The sequence below is a fragment of the Haemaphysalis longicornis genome, unplaced genomic scaffold (assembly GCF_048455015.1).
Source record: "Haemaphysalis longicornis isolate Haplotype H1 unplaced genomic scaffold, Haemaphysalis longicornis Haplotype H1 scaffold_12, whole genome shotgun sequence".
Taxonomy (NCBI): domain Eukaryota; kingdom Metazoa; phylum Arthropoda; class Arachnida; order Ixodida; family Ixodidae; genus Haemaphysalis; species Haemaphysalis longicornis.
In genome coordinates this window covers 6158998-6173563 of record NW_027526225.1, presented here as the reverse complement: position 1 = coordinate 6173563, position 14566 = coordinate 6158998, and the positions used below count along the sequence as shown (strand labels likewise).

The 14566-nt window shown below is 49.0% G+C and overlaps 1 protein-coding gene across 7 annotated transcripts in view; it reads right to left on the bottom strand.

Moving 5' to 3' along the window:
* LOC144162335 (microtubule-associated serine/threonine-protein kinase 3-like) overlaps positions 1-14566 on the bottom strand; it is a gene marked incomplete at its 3' end in the record, with an annotated part of 489334 nt that overhangs the window by 241476 nt on the left and 233292 nt on the right. The window contains 1 exon segment of one of the 7 annotated variants that reach the window (XM_077692821.1): positions 4991-7567. Within the exon segment in view, the coding sequence (XP_077548947.1) occupies positions 4991-5125 (135 nt within the window). 7 annotated transcript variants of the gene reach the window in all.

The following is a 14566-nucleotide window of genomic DNA, read 5'->3' as shown; positions in this document are numbered from 1 at the left end:
ATACAGCCGCTTTTCTCCTCCTTAAATAACCAGCTTTAACTCCCGTATCAGTTTTTACGAGCCGATCGCTCGGAGTTAATGCGAGCGATCATTTTACGTCAGCGTCTTAAAAATGACGAGAGTCGAAAGCTGGCTATCGGGGGATCGCCTATTTTAAACCAAACTGGATGAAAGGTAGGTACCCAAAGGTTCTCCAAAATGGGGATAAGTGAAAATAAGTGATGTAAATGCCGTAATACTACTATATAAAGTAGATTCTCGTTCAGACGACCTCGGTTATACGAATTTCATGGTTGATACGAACACCACTTGTGCTCTCTAGTGACATGCACAACGCAAAAAAAAAGATGGCCGCATATCGGCTCCTTTCGTTGCAAATGACGACGAAAGACGATAGTCAACTGGTGCCCCGGGCCCGCAAAGTAAATGCCTCCCTTCTCTTTCCCGCTCACCTCTCATGCTGTTCTTCTCCCGTTTACTTCCACCCAAGATAACCCGCTAGATGCTTGCTCAAGTCAATTTAAATTTAGTGAGTTCCACTGCTCCAAGTCGGGTGCCTCGATGCCAGCGCTGCCGTACGGCGGAGACGCGCGTGAATCGAGGCATTCTACTGCAACGTTTATAGAACCACGTTGCCCTGCTACACGTGCGTTTCAAGCGGAACGGGGATCCTATCTAGTGGAACCTTTCATTGCTATTGTCAGTTGATTTCTTAAATTCCGCCAGAAGGTAGCGCTGGCAACAGCAGGCGCCGGTTTTATGCAGTTGATGTAGTCTATTATTTTTTATCGCAAAAACCAGGAATTCGTAAATTTTTAATAAAGGAGCGCTACAAATATCCCTCGTGTATTGATTTTCTGACTTATATGTACGTAATGTCTTGTTCTTGTTCAAGAATGTCGACAAGCCTGAACATTGACACCGGACTTAGACGTTCAGATTTGGCTGTGGGTATATAAGACTATTGCGCAGACTTCGTTTCACTTTGGCCGGGTGGCTGAATCGAGTCACAGGCAGACAGACAGACAGACAGACACCAGAGTTCCTGCGTTTAAGTAGCCCAGAAAAACTATCGTCTTTAAAAGCAGCCACCGCTGCAGAGATCGCACCCGCGTCCTCGCGCTCAGCAACGCCTTAGCCACTCAGCCACCGCTGCGGATGAGGGCACAGTGGTGCAAGCGGCTGTGTACATTTTTGTCCAAGTGTGTCCGCGCGCGGAAGATGAGTGTACATTGGTTATTTTTAAACATGGTTGAGGCGAAACCGAACCGCTGCGTTCGAAGTGGACAAGAAAACGCAGAGCCACTTTCGCTGACGGTATACACCACCGATGGATTCAAGATCGATACGATTTTTCCCGCCCACCTGGCGCGAACGGACGGCGATCGCTTACGACAGGGGCTCCCATCATCAAATGTCTACCTATTACCTGTATTTGCTGTTTGTTATCCTTTTCTGGTCTGGTAGTCTTACGAGCCGTTTCGAGCAGGAGAAGTGAGAGAGCATGCTGTTGCCCACTGGGAACACAATAGTAGTCGTCTTCTATCGCTCTGGTTCAGCCCCGCGGGGATTTCTTCGAGACATCGCGGTTTACTGTCACTCGCCAATTGTAGCGACTTCATTAATTAGGCGGGACCTCCGTGTTGACGGGCACAATGTTTGCTCATGATTGCGATTCTGTATTATTTTTTTTCTTTTTGTGCGTGTGCTTTAATTAGGACATCGTTGAATAAGCACCACGGATGTTTTCGAACCACCGCGTTTTTAACACGACAGTGTTTTATTCCCGGATACACGAAGATTTTCGCTGACGTTATATTCGTCACGGAAGTGACGCCAGCACAGCGAAGCAAGCGGCCTGTAAAGGGTGCACCCCTGCACACAGGGTTTTCGTGCGGGGAAGCAACCTTTATAACTAAAGATTTAAGGGTATCACAGAGGAAGTTAACTTCAAGGCTGTTGAGGGGACGAAAAGAAGATTAGAATGCTGGTGGACGAAAAGCAGAGAGGGGAATATTGCCTAAGACAGTTACCACCTGTACAAAAAAAAAAGTATTTTGTGCCTAATAAGCTTTTTGTGCCTGCCCTAAGCAGCGCTAGTATTGAACCAAGAGTGTAAAACATAGGTATATTATTCCTTTTTGGTAAGATAACATGTCATCACCCCGATACAAAGGGAAAATCAATAGAAATCATCATCATCATCATCAGTACGTTATACTTGGGTTGTTCGTTTTCGGGTTTTATATTTTAACACGAAAGTGTTTTATGCCGGGATACACCAAGATTTCACTGACGGCATATCCGTCACGGAAATGACGGCAGTACACCTTCACTGAAGCGACCCGCCAGCAGGACGTCGCTCGCTAAGCACAACCACAGGACAGTCGCCAACCCGCAAATCATGCTCAGTTGCAGATTTCGCAGCACATTTCACTTTCGTGTCTTACTGATTCTTATAACAGAGGAATCAACCACAGTTTTTTATCACTCGCTGTAGCTACCGAACTTACTAGTAGGGTGACAACTACTCGCTGATCAGCAATATCAACAGCTCACTCCAAGGTAGTCACCGCTGTTAGAGATTCGTGTAAAATAGAGAAAGAGCGACCGATCAGAGCACTTGTCGGCTGTCCTGTCGTCTGCTGATCGAAGTTTGTTTTGCCCTTGTGCAGTTCGCTAAACGGACGAGCAAACAAACCTGGTGTGCACACATTTGTACAACTACAGAAACTTGCGCGAAGGAGCGCTGCTTTTGTTTTTTAGTGCACTGTAAGCGCGGCAGGTACAGCAGCGAAAAAAATGCAGTAGCCGCCTCTTTCAAGGTTAGGTCCACGCGCTGTACACACCTTCTTCACTGAGCATCTTATTCGTTTCAACTCTCAATTTTCCAGGCCCGTTTAAGCAAAGCACAATGATATTCTTTCCTTATGAAGGAAGTACACGCTAGTTCAGGGGCCTGCACGAACGAACAAGCGTTGACCCACACTTCTCTTTTGAAGGTCCTACGGTCTCTTGCTTGAAACAGTGGCACCAGCATTTACTATACTCGGTGACAACTTAAAAGAGTGGCACCGGAAGTTGCCGCTGTGCCGTATCACCGTAACCGGATGTTTCTCCGCGCGGCGCAAGTAGGGCGTTACTGGGAATATTTTGAACATGGCGTGAGCCGTTCCCGTGATTTTTTGGACTTAATATGCTTATAAACGACTCCAGTGACGACAAACAAACTGCGTGAGACAAGGCAGACGATATCACGCATTCATAGCAAACCCCTTTCAAAACGCGCGCGCACTGACTTCACGGGTCCGGCGCTTTGGCGGAGTGATACACTACATCAGGTGGTGCCATTCTTGAGTTGTAACTGAGTATAGTAGGCTGCACCAAATTGAAATAAAATTTTCGCGAACACCAATGTTGACAGCGTGAAACTCCTTGTTCACGCCGGCCTGGCGGAAGCACCACCCCTGCACAGTAGTCTTCTCTGCGCCCCCGCACGTCTCAAGTTCATGAAAAACGTGTTTTTTTCGTTGCGTGAGCAGTGGATGTGGCATGTCGGCAAAACTTTCGCGCCGATCCGTAAACAGAGCGAGCGACAGAACAGCACAGAACAAGACAGTGGAGAAATCGCGTGGAAAGGACGGCCTTCGCAACACTGCCGAAGTTGCCAGGGAGACGTCAGGTCGAAGCGCGGATCGAAACCTACCTACAGACCTTTTTAATTTCTTCTCTGGGAGCTGCTACTTTATCAGTCTGTGCTAGCGGCCCTGTAATTGACGCAGTCAACAGGAAGATAGAACTGCGCATGCGCAACACAGCCCAGAACATGTTGTGATCTTAAAGCCTGTGTGCTCGTCGGCTCGCGCACCTCTCCCAACATCGGACGACGGCGCAACGTTGGTCGCACCGTGTCTACACGCAAGAAATTACGTCATCAATGCATTCATTCAATGCGTAAATTCTTCGCACAGAAAAAGCAAGGCAGCAATGGCCCATTTAATACAGGATAGTGCATTCATGTTCCGTCGTCGACTCACCGCCAACCACATGATATCTGCGTGCTCTCTGTCAGCCAAAAGCTTCACAGTACGTCATTACAGAGTATTTGCGTACGTTCACGGCTTGCGTCTCTAGTGAGGAGGCAGGGTGGGCGCAATTTAGGCAAATGGAACTCAAGGAATACGGAATTCAGTAGTCTGCACGGTGAATCTCCATATTCCTTTCCATGATTTTCATCCACAATACCACACGCTCTAGTTCTGTCCAGGCTCCACTTTCTAGGAGGACACACAGTGTTGTGAGAAACGGCACAGGAATGGAGCTTATAGGAAAAAACACGACAAGCCTGATATGAGAGTGTTGGTCCACCATCATCATCACCTTCTTCTTCAATAGCCATCTTTGTATAATACTAAATACTATTCCACAATACTAAATAAAATAACACTAGAAATTCTGCGGGGACACTTAAGTCTGCTTGCGTTCACCAGGGGGCAGCCATCACGCTTTTGCGTTAAAGCCCGTAATCAGACTTAGGTGGCCAGAAGTATTTTTTCCCTAAGGGCACTTGAGCTTGTTTACGTGTCACTAGGGGAAGCCACAATGCTTCCGCATTCAACGTACCTAAGCAGACTTAAGCGCCCCGATGAATGTTTACTCGGGGCACTTAAGCTTGCTTACGAGTTGCTAGGGGAAAATGCTTTCGCATAGGTGGGCAGATTTGAGTGCCCCCCGAAATTTTTACTTGTGGCATTTAAATGTGCACATGTTACCACAGAAAAGCCATAATGATTTTGCAGTTAAATCACGTACGTAGACTTAAGTGTCTCGAGAAATATTTCTCGGGTACTTGTCTGCCAGGTACTTAGAATGCCCAAGCGCTATGGCTTTTCCTGGCGACACGTAAGCAGACTTAAGTGCCCCGAGAAAATGCTTTCATGAAAAGTGCGAGCCCACACGTATCACGGAAGCAAGGGGAGACGAAGCTCACCGTCCAAGGAGACGTGGGTGCCGAGTTGGTGGGCGAGTCGACGCTAACGATGCGGACCCGCATGGTGACGCCACGTCGGCGCATCACCACCGGCATGTCCTCCTCGTAGATGGTGCTCTCTTGACGCTGAATCATGGTCGCAGACAGATCGCTCAGGACGAGTCACTCGAACAAATTGAGCGCCTTCCGCACAAAGCGTGTAGAAGAATCCAGGAGCGTTCTCTTCGACACAGGCGTCAAATCACCACTCGTAACGTCCTCAGACGAGCGATGATCCCAGTCACAAAAGCCATCTCAAGAATATCTTCTTTTGGTTCACGAACGACTAGTCACTGAGACACTTTCGCCACGTGTTTGTACGCGAGTGAACTGTTCAAACTTTCCCGCCAAGTGTTTTCGTGATGCCTGTCGCCGGCTGTTGACACGAGCTGACGAACCGTCCTAAGCTTCCACGGAGCAGACGTTTTAAGAGAAGCCCTTCAGTTTTGGCCGACACAAAGTGCTCAGAAGAATTCGCACTGCTGTATGGCTAGCAGACGACGTTGCACGCAGCCGGCCGTTGGTACTTGCGCGAAGCAGAACGTTCCAAAAGGGCAAACTCCCTCCATGGCAGACGATTAAAACACGAACTCCGCAGACGATGCGACGAGTACCTGAATTCGCAGACGACGCAAAAGTTGTCACCACTCTCGACAAGCAATTCGTTTTCACGTTCGTCCGTGTTGCAAGGGACGTTGAACCGCGTTCGCCTTGGCAGACGTCGTGCTCAGTGAAGACGTACTCCGTAAAACGGAAGTCTTGCAGAGGTAGTCTCAATTGTACACACACTACGTATTCAAATATAGCAGACGACACGTATAGCGGCGCGGTGCGGCCGCGTTCCACGACGAACTGACGCGAGCAGAAGACACAGACGACCAAACAACGTATGCACACTACGCTATCGTGTGGGAAGCGTCGAAGCTGACGATAACCTCATATCGAAACGGGAGTTATCCTGTACCGGTGGCGCAGTTTTTTGCGTTTATAGTAGCACCACGGTAGTTGTCATCGGTTAAACAACACACGAGTAAGGGAAAAAAAAGTATCTCACGGCGCGCACACGCAAAAACACCTTTAGTCGCAAGAAATTCCAACGCGCGAGGGGGGCGAACTACGTCATCCCTTTATGCTGTTTAGGTTCGACGCCGCGGAAGTCCACGTTGGACCGGTAGCGGTGAAACAGCAGTGGTGCACTCCAATCTTAATCTGCAAAGTGGAGCTCTAAGAGAACTGCACTCAAGGGTAAGGTCGCGTTGCCAGCGGCCCGCGGAAGAAAATTCAAGTTGTGGTAGCTTGAGAGTCTTCGGCTTCGCGGACAAAAAAAACCACGCTAGGCGCTGTCTTTATGAGGTGTGACGCAGTACCCTTTGAAACAACGCCAGGTCTTGGGGACGACCTAAGCTTTATCGCCTGCTTTTCGCGGACCTCAAAAATAATAGCGCGATAACCTATCATGCAAACGACACTTGGAGTGGAGCTCTTCGTTTGCGGTTACGGAAAACCTTTTAAAAGTCCGGTCCAATCTCTTGCAAAGTTCATATATCTGCGTAGTTAAAAGAGGTCGAGACAACGCGTCTGCACTTAATGGCCCCAACAATTCGCCGACCCACTTAATCACAAAAATGATCCCCCGAGAAAAGAAAAAGCAAAGACGTACGTCGGTACACTGATATCAGTCAACAAAACAAGAACTGCAAGGCCGCGAGGAGCAAGCTTTGCTCATCAGCTAAACAACCCCGCCCAGATAACTGAGGCCGCGTTTATAGCTGCAACAGGGAATAGCTCTAACGCAGATTAAGCAAAGAGTCAGGGCGCAGCGCAGCTCCACTAGTCTTTTTATGGGACAACACCCTATGATAGCTGTGAATACAGACAGTGGACCCACTCCTCCCGCGCAGCGATTTCACCAGAAGGAGACTCTGCCTTTTATCAGACCGAGGCGCAGGATATCAAGCTGTCGCCGGAAACCGCGCGGCAGTTATAGCGGGAACGAACAGCTGACCCAAAGATACGAAAAACACAAGCTGAATGACGTCATTCAGCGTAGGAGCGAGTGATTGTTAGTGACTATAACTCAATTTCAACACGGGCTTTAACGAAGAGCACTCCACGCACTCCAAATAAAGCGCCTCTCTCAAAAATCGAGCTCAACGTACACGTCGGTCACAGTACATCTCGGCACGCGGGTTGGGTATAATTATAGTGGTCCACGCATAAAGGTTAATACACAAAATGCCGCGCTTCTATTAGCACGCTTCAGGCGGTGGGGTTCGGCAAAAACGCCCGGAACGCTAAAATGAGCGGATATTCCTCGTTCTACATCTGCTCGTGGTCGGATTTACGACTCGACGCGATGACAGCGGACCTGCGCTGTTCCTAACGAACCGCCTTGCGAAGCGGAAAAAGTTTGAATTTCCCGCTAATGGTCCCGGAAAAAACACGAAACGGAACTAAAGGAACACTTCAGTTTCGTATGCCAAACCTGTCAGCGGAAGCGATGGCGTACACACCGAGCGAATGCGAACACCCGACGACAGAGAGATCGGTATGTGTCAGCGAAAATGTCAATTACTCCGACGGCTTCGCAAGCAGTTCAAATCGACCAACGAAAACTCCTCCTACACTTTTCTTTCTTTTCTTCCTTTCCTCAGGGGGTAACAGTGTCGGCGACGTTTTTTCAAAACCACTTCGTGTCAATCTTAGCTCTAAAAGCACCCGGAAACGTTCTCTTTCTCGGTTAGCTGGCTGTCACGATGTTCAAACTCGAATCTTCGCAGAGACACAAAATTAAAAAGACGAGAAGACAGCAACGAAACCACGTTATCACCTGAGCAACACACCGAATGAAGTTTTCACTTGTTGGCGTAAGCGCACCCGTGAGTATCGGAAGCGCAAGGAGGCGCTTACAAGAAAAAATAAAAGCAAACGAAATATCCAACCGCTGCTCTTTCAGCACTCGATCAAAACGATCGCACAACTCGCGGGAACCGGAACAAACGTCTCGCTGTATCTCGCTCACCGCGAGATTTCTCGGAAAGACTAACACCCCAAACCTCTGTAAAAGCGCCAGGGAGAATCTCTAAGCATATACAAGAGAGGCACGATAACGAATCCGCGAGGAACGCCGATGAAGATGGAGATTTTGTTTTCCGTGTGCCGAGATCCCGGCGGACCAGTTTCTACCACACAAGAAAGCGGGAGCTTACGGATCGCCGACAAGTCCTCTGACGTCGAAGCAAGCGCCAAACAAAAACAAAAACAGCAGTAAAAGAACTCGGGAATATTTGAGAGTTCCACAAGCGTATACCGAGATATCCTGCCCAAGAGAGATGAACAGTTATAGCTTGCTTTAAGCCCTCTTCGGCCGGGCTCCAACGACGCGCTTTTACGACGTCTCCGAACACGCTCGTAACAGACACGACCCCAAAATCGCGCTCGCGTCTCGGATAGGCCTGAGAACGCTAACGGAAAGTCCCACGAGAGAGTCTCGACCCGCGCGGCACGCAAACGCGCGGTGTATGGCGCCTTTTCGCTTCGCAGAAGAAACACGGATCGCGCTTGTAGCCGAGATAAAGTCGAGCGGGCGACGAGAAAGGAAAAAAAAAAAAACTTTATCTCACGCTAGAGGGCGCTGGGAATTGTCGTTGGCGCGTTGTTGAACAACAGCCCGTCCTAACACACCTGCGGTCGACAGTCAGTAACTGCACAGATACTCGAATGTATTTTTTAAAGCGAAGTGTTCCTCGGCTCCTTCAACGGTTTCACAGCGAGCTGTTGCTGCTGCTTTCTGAACGAATGCGCCGCCGGGTACGCTGCCCGAGACAACGCACGCTTGCTCGTATGTCGGCCGCGCCACCGCTGGGCAGCCTTCCCCACTATGCACGATGCAACCTTGGTAGTTGCGCCGCTGTTTTCCGTTTCAGTCAAAAGCGGGAGCCGGAAAATGTATATGCAAAGCAGACGTTGCGCGCGAGGGCGGGAGAGGTTCAAACGAACGGAAAATGTAACTTCCCAAAAGCTTCTCAACGGCGGAAGAAGGCTATGTCGCAAGAGTTTCAAGAAGACGCGAGGGTTTTCAAAAGAAAGAAACAGCTCCCTGTAACGAACAGCCCACGCCAGGCGCTTCCACAATTCCCTTAGTTGCCCGTCTCCGCTAGCACGGGGCTGCTTTCGACGCTTCTTGCGAAAGCTAAAGCGGCAAATGACGTTAAAACGTCGTGTAACAGCATCCGGCGTCTTCGAAGTTCGCGCGCCTCTTTCACGCCAACCTGTCCGTTAAAATTGTGAGTGGGAGGGGAAGAAAAGCGTTCTCTGCCGTGGCGGTTTTGCGACTTAGTTTGTAAAGTGAAACGCAAACGGCGATGACTGCGGCTCTGGAAGGCAGTCCATTAGCTCCAAGGATTAAAAAAAGACACAGAAGTACTAAAAATTGTAGTTTGCTATGGCTGAAGAGCAAGCCGATACGGATTTGTTTATTTACGTCGAGTCCTATCACAGCGCCCGTTAAGAAACAGGTTTTTCGTGTCGTTTATAACGCTTGATGTTTTTCCCTTTAAAACTCAATGCATTCAACCACGCCGCCGGTGAAATACCTCCTGCTTTCTCAAAAAACAACGATTTTATTTTTAGAGTGCTCCCCCTGTTTTTGTTTTTCAATCCGTGCCTTTAAAGACGAACCCACTCTCCCTCGTATGCAGATCTCAGCGAGCGAACGCCATGCTCGAGAACAACCGCCTTAACCCACGCAATTAGCTCCCCTTCGCCTTTCCATTATTGCCAGCGTCGGTTATCGCTCGGCCGCCAACGCAATCTCCACGCTAACGTTAACGACGAACGCGCTGAACAGGTGCAAGCGACGACCTCACTCAATGCGAAAAACTGCCGTTATTCCCGACAACACCTCGCCGCGCCAATCAACCCCAGAAAGCTCGCCAGAGGTACGATATACAACTCGGAGCGCTTTCGCGTCGTCCTTTACCAAACGAAACGAAACACTTCAAACAACGGCTAACACAAACACGCTTTCGGAAACGAACGCGAACGTCGCCCGCACCGCTAACAAAGTCTCGTGAAGAACGCGGAGGTGGCGAGACAATACGCGTACAGTACGCGCACAATACGCGAAAGTGTGAACCGTTGGACAATAAGCGAGAGAACACCCGGGATTACGAAACCGGAGGCATCGGAAACGCGTAGCTCGAGCGAAGCTCAACGTTAATGCGTTCCCCGACGCTTAACGTCGGCGACGCGAACTGTATCGCAACCACGCGCTAACTAAGCAAACGGGCAATTGCGTGGAACGACCGAGAGCCCACGCAAACACCGTGGGCGTATTACAGTCCGGTGGAAGTAACACGCGAACTGCCTAACGCCGCGGAACTCCAGCGTTCTCGGTAACTTCTGGCAATATTCCTGTCACTTCCTCAAACGCGACGATACAAGCAGGAAAAAAATGTTTCCGCGGTGTAAAATTATTCCGCCTGAAGTCACGTCAGCACTCAACGACGTCGATAGCAAAGGCGTGATTGTACTCGACCGGTTTGCTACGGGGGCTGTGCCCCGCGCTCAATTATCGCAACGCCGCCTGTCTTATCCAGAAGCCACGTCGGGAAACGCGATCCGCTCGAACTTTTTTTGTGATTCTTTTAACCGCTGTCCGATGCTCTTTTCCACTAAAAAGAGGATATTTCCCCTGAGAAATAAAGACAGCCCGGAACGCGCTGATATAAACCAAAACTCGTACGCGGAAGTAGTCCTGTCTGATGCGAACGATTCAGCACTGAGGTTTCCCCAGATGGTCGGCAGACGCGAAGATTATCAGCACCGAAGCGAAATTTAATGCCGTGCAACGCTGAACACAAAAACGAGTTGTTATACTGTGTCTTTTCGACTGTCTACTGACTGCTTATAACTAATAAATCAAAACGCGAAAACACGGAGCAGCCGAGATGGAAATATAAGTTCTCCGAATAACTCGCGAGAGGAATAACTTTCCTGGTTTATTATTACTGTCGCGAAGGGAAATGAAACGACGAGATCAATTTTTTGTTCACCAAAAGGAACCTGACATGCCAGCGGCTTCGCGTCCCACGTTCAAGTCCGCTCAATAAAACTGCTTTTCTGTAATCCCTTGTCGATGTTTGCAGTTTTGGGGCAAGATTGGTCTTCGGTAATAAACCAGCAGCTAGGGAAGTTTGAAGTAAACGTTTTTTCGTTTGCCTATTCAACACGACAAGCAAGATGCGTAACAGGTCTTCGCTGCGCACGCAATTTCGGTCGCGGCAGACAAAAGTTTATTTACGCGACACCGGAGCCTTATTATTAGCAACCTCCTCCCCTTCACGCAGTTTCACTGAAATACGTGGTAAAATAGAAAGAATAGACGCCACTCAGCAAGTAAAAAATATATTCCCCAAATATTAACGGGATCTTAAGATAGTTAGAAACAGGAAATTGACTTTGCAGTAAGCGGAACTTCGCTAAAAGCAGGATTGTCTAATTTCCCTGCACTACACAGTTGGAAGCGTGGAAAACTTCGAATAGAACTGTAATTGAAACCACGCGATTTTGTTAAAGCGCAGAGTTATTATTGTTTGTCTCGTCACTTGCAATCGCTATTTTTAACGGTTACGGGTTCAGAAAAAAAACTTCCGTCTCACCCGGCACTGACTATGAGGATGCTATTCTGCTTCCTTAACCTAAAGCTCTCGCCACCTATCCGATTAGTGTGTTGGCATTCAATTTGGTTCGTCGGGATCCCCGGCCACGAACGCGACTGACTGCGCGCACCCGGAACGTACAGAATCAGAAAGCGGGATTAAGGCGGAAGAGCTTCGGGATTTCCGCAACGTTTGCGTTTCACATGGGCGGATACCTCGCGGAAGGAGCTAATGTAAAGCTCGGCACTTCGCTTAAGCTTATAAAAACCGCACGGTTGGCGTGGCACTAAAGTACGCACCGGAGCAAACGTGCGCTTAGAACCTTGAAAGTTTGAAGAAAATGTCGCAAAACGAGCCGATTTTGCAGTCAGCGGGAAAAAAATGGGGCTTACTGGGAAGCCGAAGTTAGATTCACACGAAATTCCCGCTTCTTTACTTTCTTTCTACGGGAAAGACGCAACTTAAACCAGTCAGCCACCTCTACTATAGCAAGACAAAAAAATCTGATTTACTGTACTTGAACGGGGTTAACCACTGCCAGAAAACCAAACACGCTTGCTAATTAAATATCAGCATGATTAGGCTCGAGCTGAGACCTATTAGATGATGAAATCACGGTACGTGGACTTGCTTCACGTGCGCCTAACGTGCTAACAAAACGAGTTATAAAAAGACATAAAATTCATCACAGCCATCACTTGTTTAGCAGTTCCGTTAATTACTGAACATAGCCCAAGTACTTTTTTTCTGTTTTAATGATCGAATTCAGTGAGCAGTGGTACAAAAAGTGACTTGAGATGCTCAATCCGGTGTTTTTCTTCTGACACTCTCCGCCAGCCTCGTGTGTGTGGGTATTAATTTAATGAACAACAAACAACGCAGAAAGCCTTTCAGGCGTCTCCTCAGCTACTACGCCTAACAGCAGCGCCCGGGCGAAATCCCCGCGAAAAGGTTTCAACACGCCGTCAGAAGCTCGCCAACAAGAACGCGAAGCTCGCCGGCAAATGAGAGAAGAATTGCGCTTACCTCGACGAGACAAAAAGCTTCTCTTTCAACACAACCGTCGCTTCCACTCAACTTCGGCGCGCGGTTAGCGCGACGTGATTATGGAACGGAGAAGCACGTTCAAGAAAACAAACCTTATCTCGAGCACAGCAGCGTTCGCCAGACGTTGAAGCCGGCTCTCGAACGGCTGAAGCTATTTGCGCAGTCGAGGCGATGACTTGGAAGCCGCGACGCTTCCCCACTCCGAACCCACGGTAGAAGTACAGCAGAAGATACGGTATTTGGGAGGAGGGAGAGGGGTAAAAAAGCGTAGAAGGGGAAGCTAACAAGACAGGTAGAAAGCGCCGCTTCGCTGGAAGGAAACTGGCGCGGACAAACAGAGAAGACGTTGCCGAGACAGCCTCTAGGCTGGAGCCGCGCACTCAAGGTATCCCTCCTTCTCTCCCAGAAAGATACCGAAGAGGGGCGAAAAATGCGCACACGAGAATAGGAAGAACACGAAGCGGCAGCGAGGCAGAAGTCGAACGACGCAAAGAGAGAAGTTTCGAACGCGATCCGTCAAACGCCCGACGTCTCTTACCCCGAAGAAGTGGCAGACGTCCAAGCCCCGCTCACTTCCCGAGATTTTTTTCCGAAGACGAAAAGAAAAATCGAAGAAAAAAATGGGAAGACGAAAAGTGTGGATAGAGGTGTTCAGTTGGAAGTAAAGAAGCTAGACGTAGCAGCGTTACCCGGCTGACAACAATGTTCGATGCACAAAAGCGCCGATCAACGAAACGATAACCACGAATGTGTCGACAACATACGCACACGGCAACGCTGATGACGTTAAGCAAATACCGGTTTCCGAAACCGTTGTTTGCCGACTCTTATCGGCACAAAATGTGCGCTTCGCAATCGATGCTGCCGACAGCACGTGGAGGCGCAAATATTAATGGTTCCCTGTAGCTTATTCCCAGTGAGTGCACTTGGCGAAGAAGCTACAGCAGCGAAGCCACTGCGAACGCACCTTACGAAACACACCTCAAGGCTTTAGAGAGATAGAAAGGAAAAAGAAAAGAAACAAGAGTCGCCGCCGTACGGAAGAAAACCTTCCACTTGTCGGGAAGACGACGACACAACCCAACGCAGACTTTTCTTCTATCCGTACGGACGAACGTGTTGTACGAATTCGGACAACAAGACCGGCCTCTTTCGAAGCGTTCGATCGGCAGCACTTGGCCCTCGCGAAGAGTGCTTATGCAAAGAAAAATAGCGAATAAGAAGGGCAGACGAGCACGCAAAGAAGCACGTTGCAAAAACGCTTCGACCGGCGCCAAATTGAAAGGGACAGTCGCTACCTGGGAGTCAGAAAATTCGCGCCAACAAAAATGGCGGGAAAAGAGGAACCGCCTTTCCCGCGCAAATGCACGACAGGGAGCGGAACTATTTGGAGCGCTCGAGGCGTTCTTAGCAACTTGCCAGACTAACCGCGTCTCTTACTCAATTATTTCGGGACAGCTGTCGTTACAATGTGCACGAAAATGTCTTCAAAAATAAAAGGCTGCGGTTATACTTTTGGTTAAGTGCAAATGGGACCGTAAATTACGTGTAGCTCCGCCCACCGAGCGCGGGTTGGGGCTAAACGTGACGCACGCACCGGGTTCTATAGAGGGAGGGATTCTTAACTTTTCTTTTCTTCCTTTACAGATTGCGCCACCATTGGAAAGTGATGAGGAGCTGTCACGAAACCCGGTTGTCCCTTAGCAACGAAATCCGGGGAAACCGAATCCGGACACGGTTAGGGAAAATATAACTAGATATTAGAAGCGGTAGACGTATAGCTTGTTTTTGTGTTCCACTGAAGAAAAAGTAACGAACGAGCTAAAAA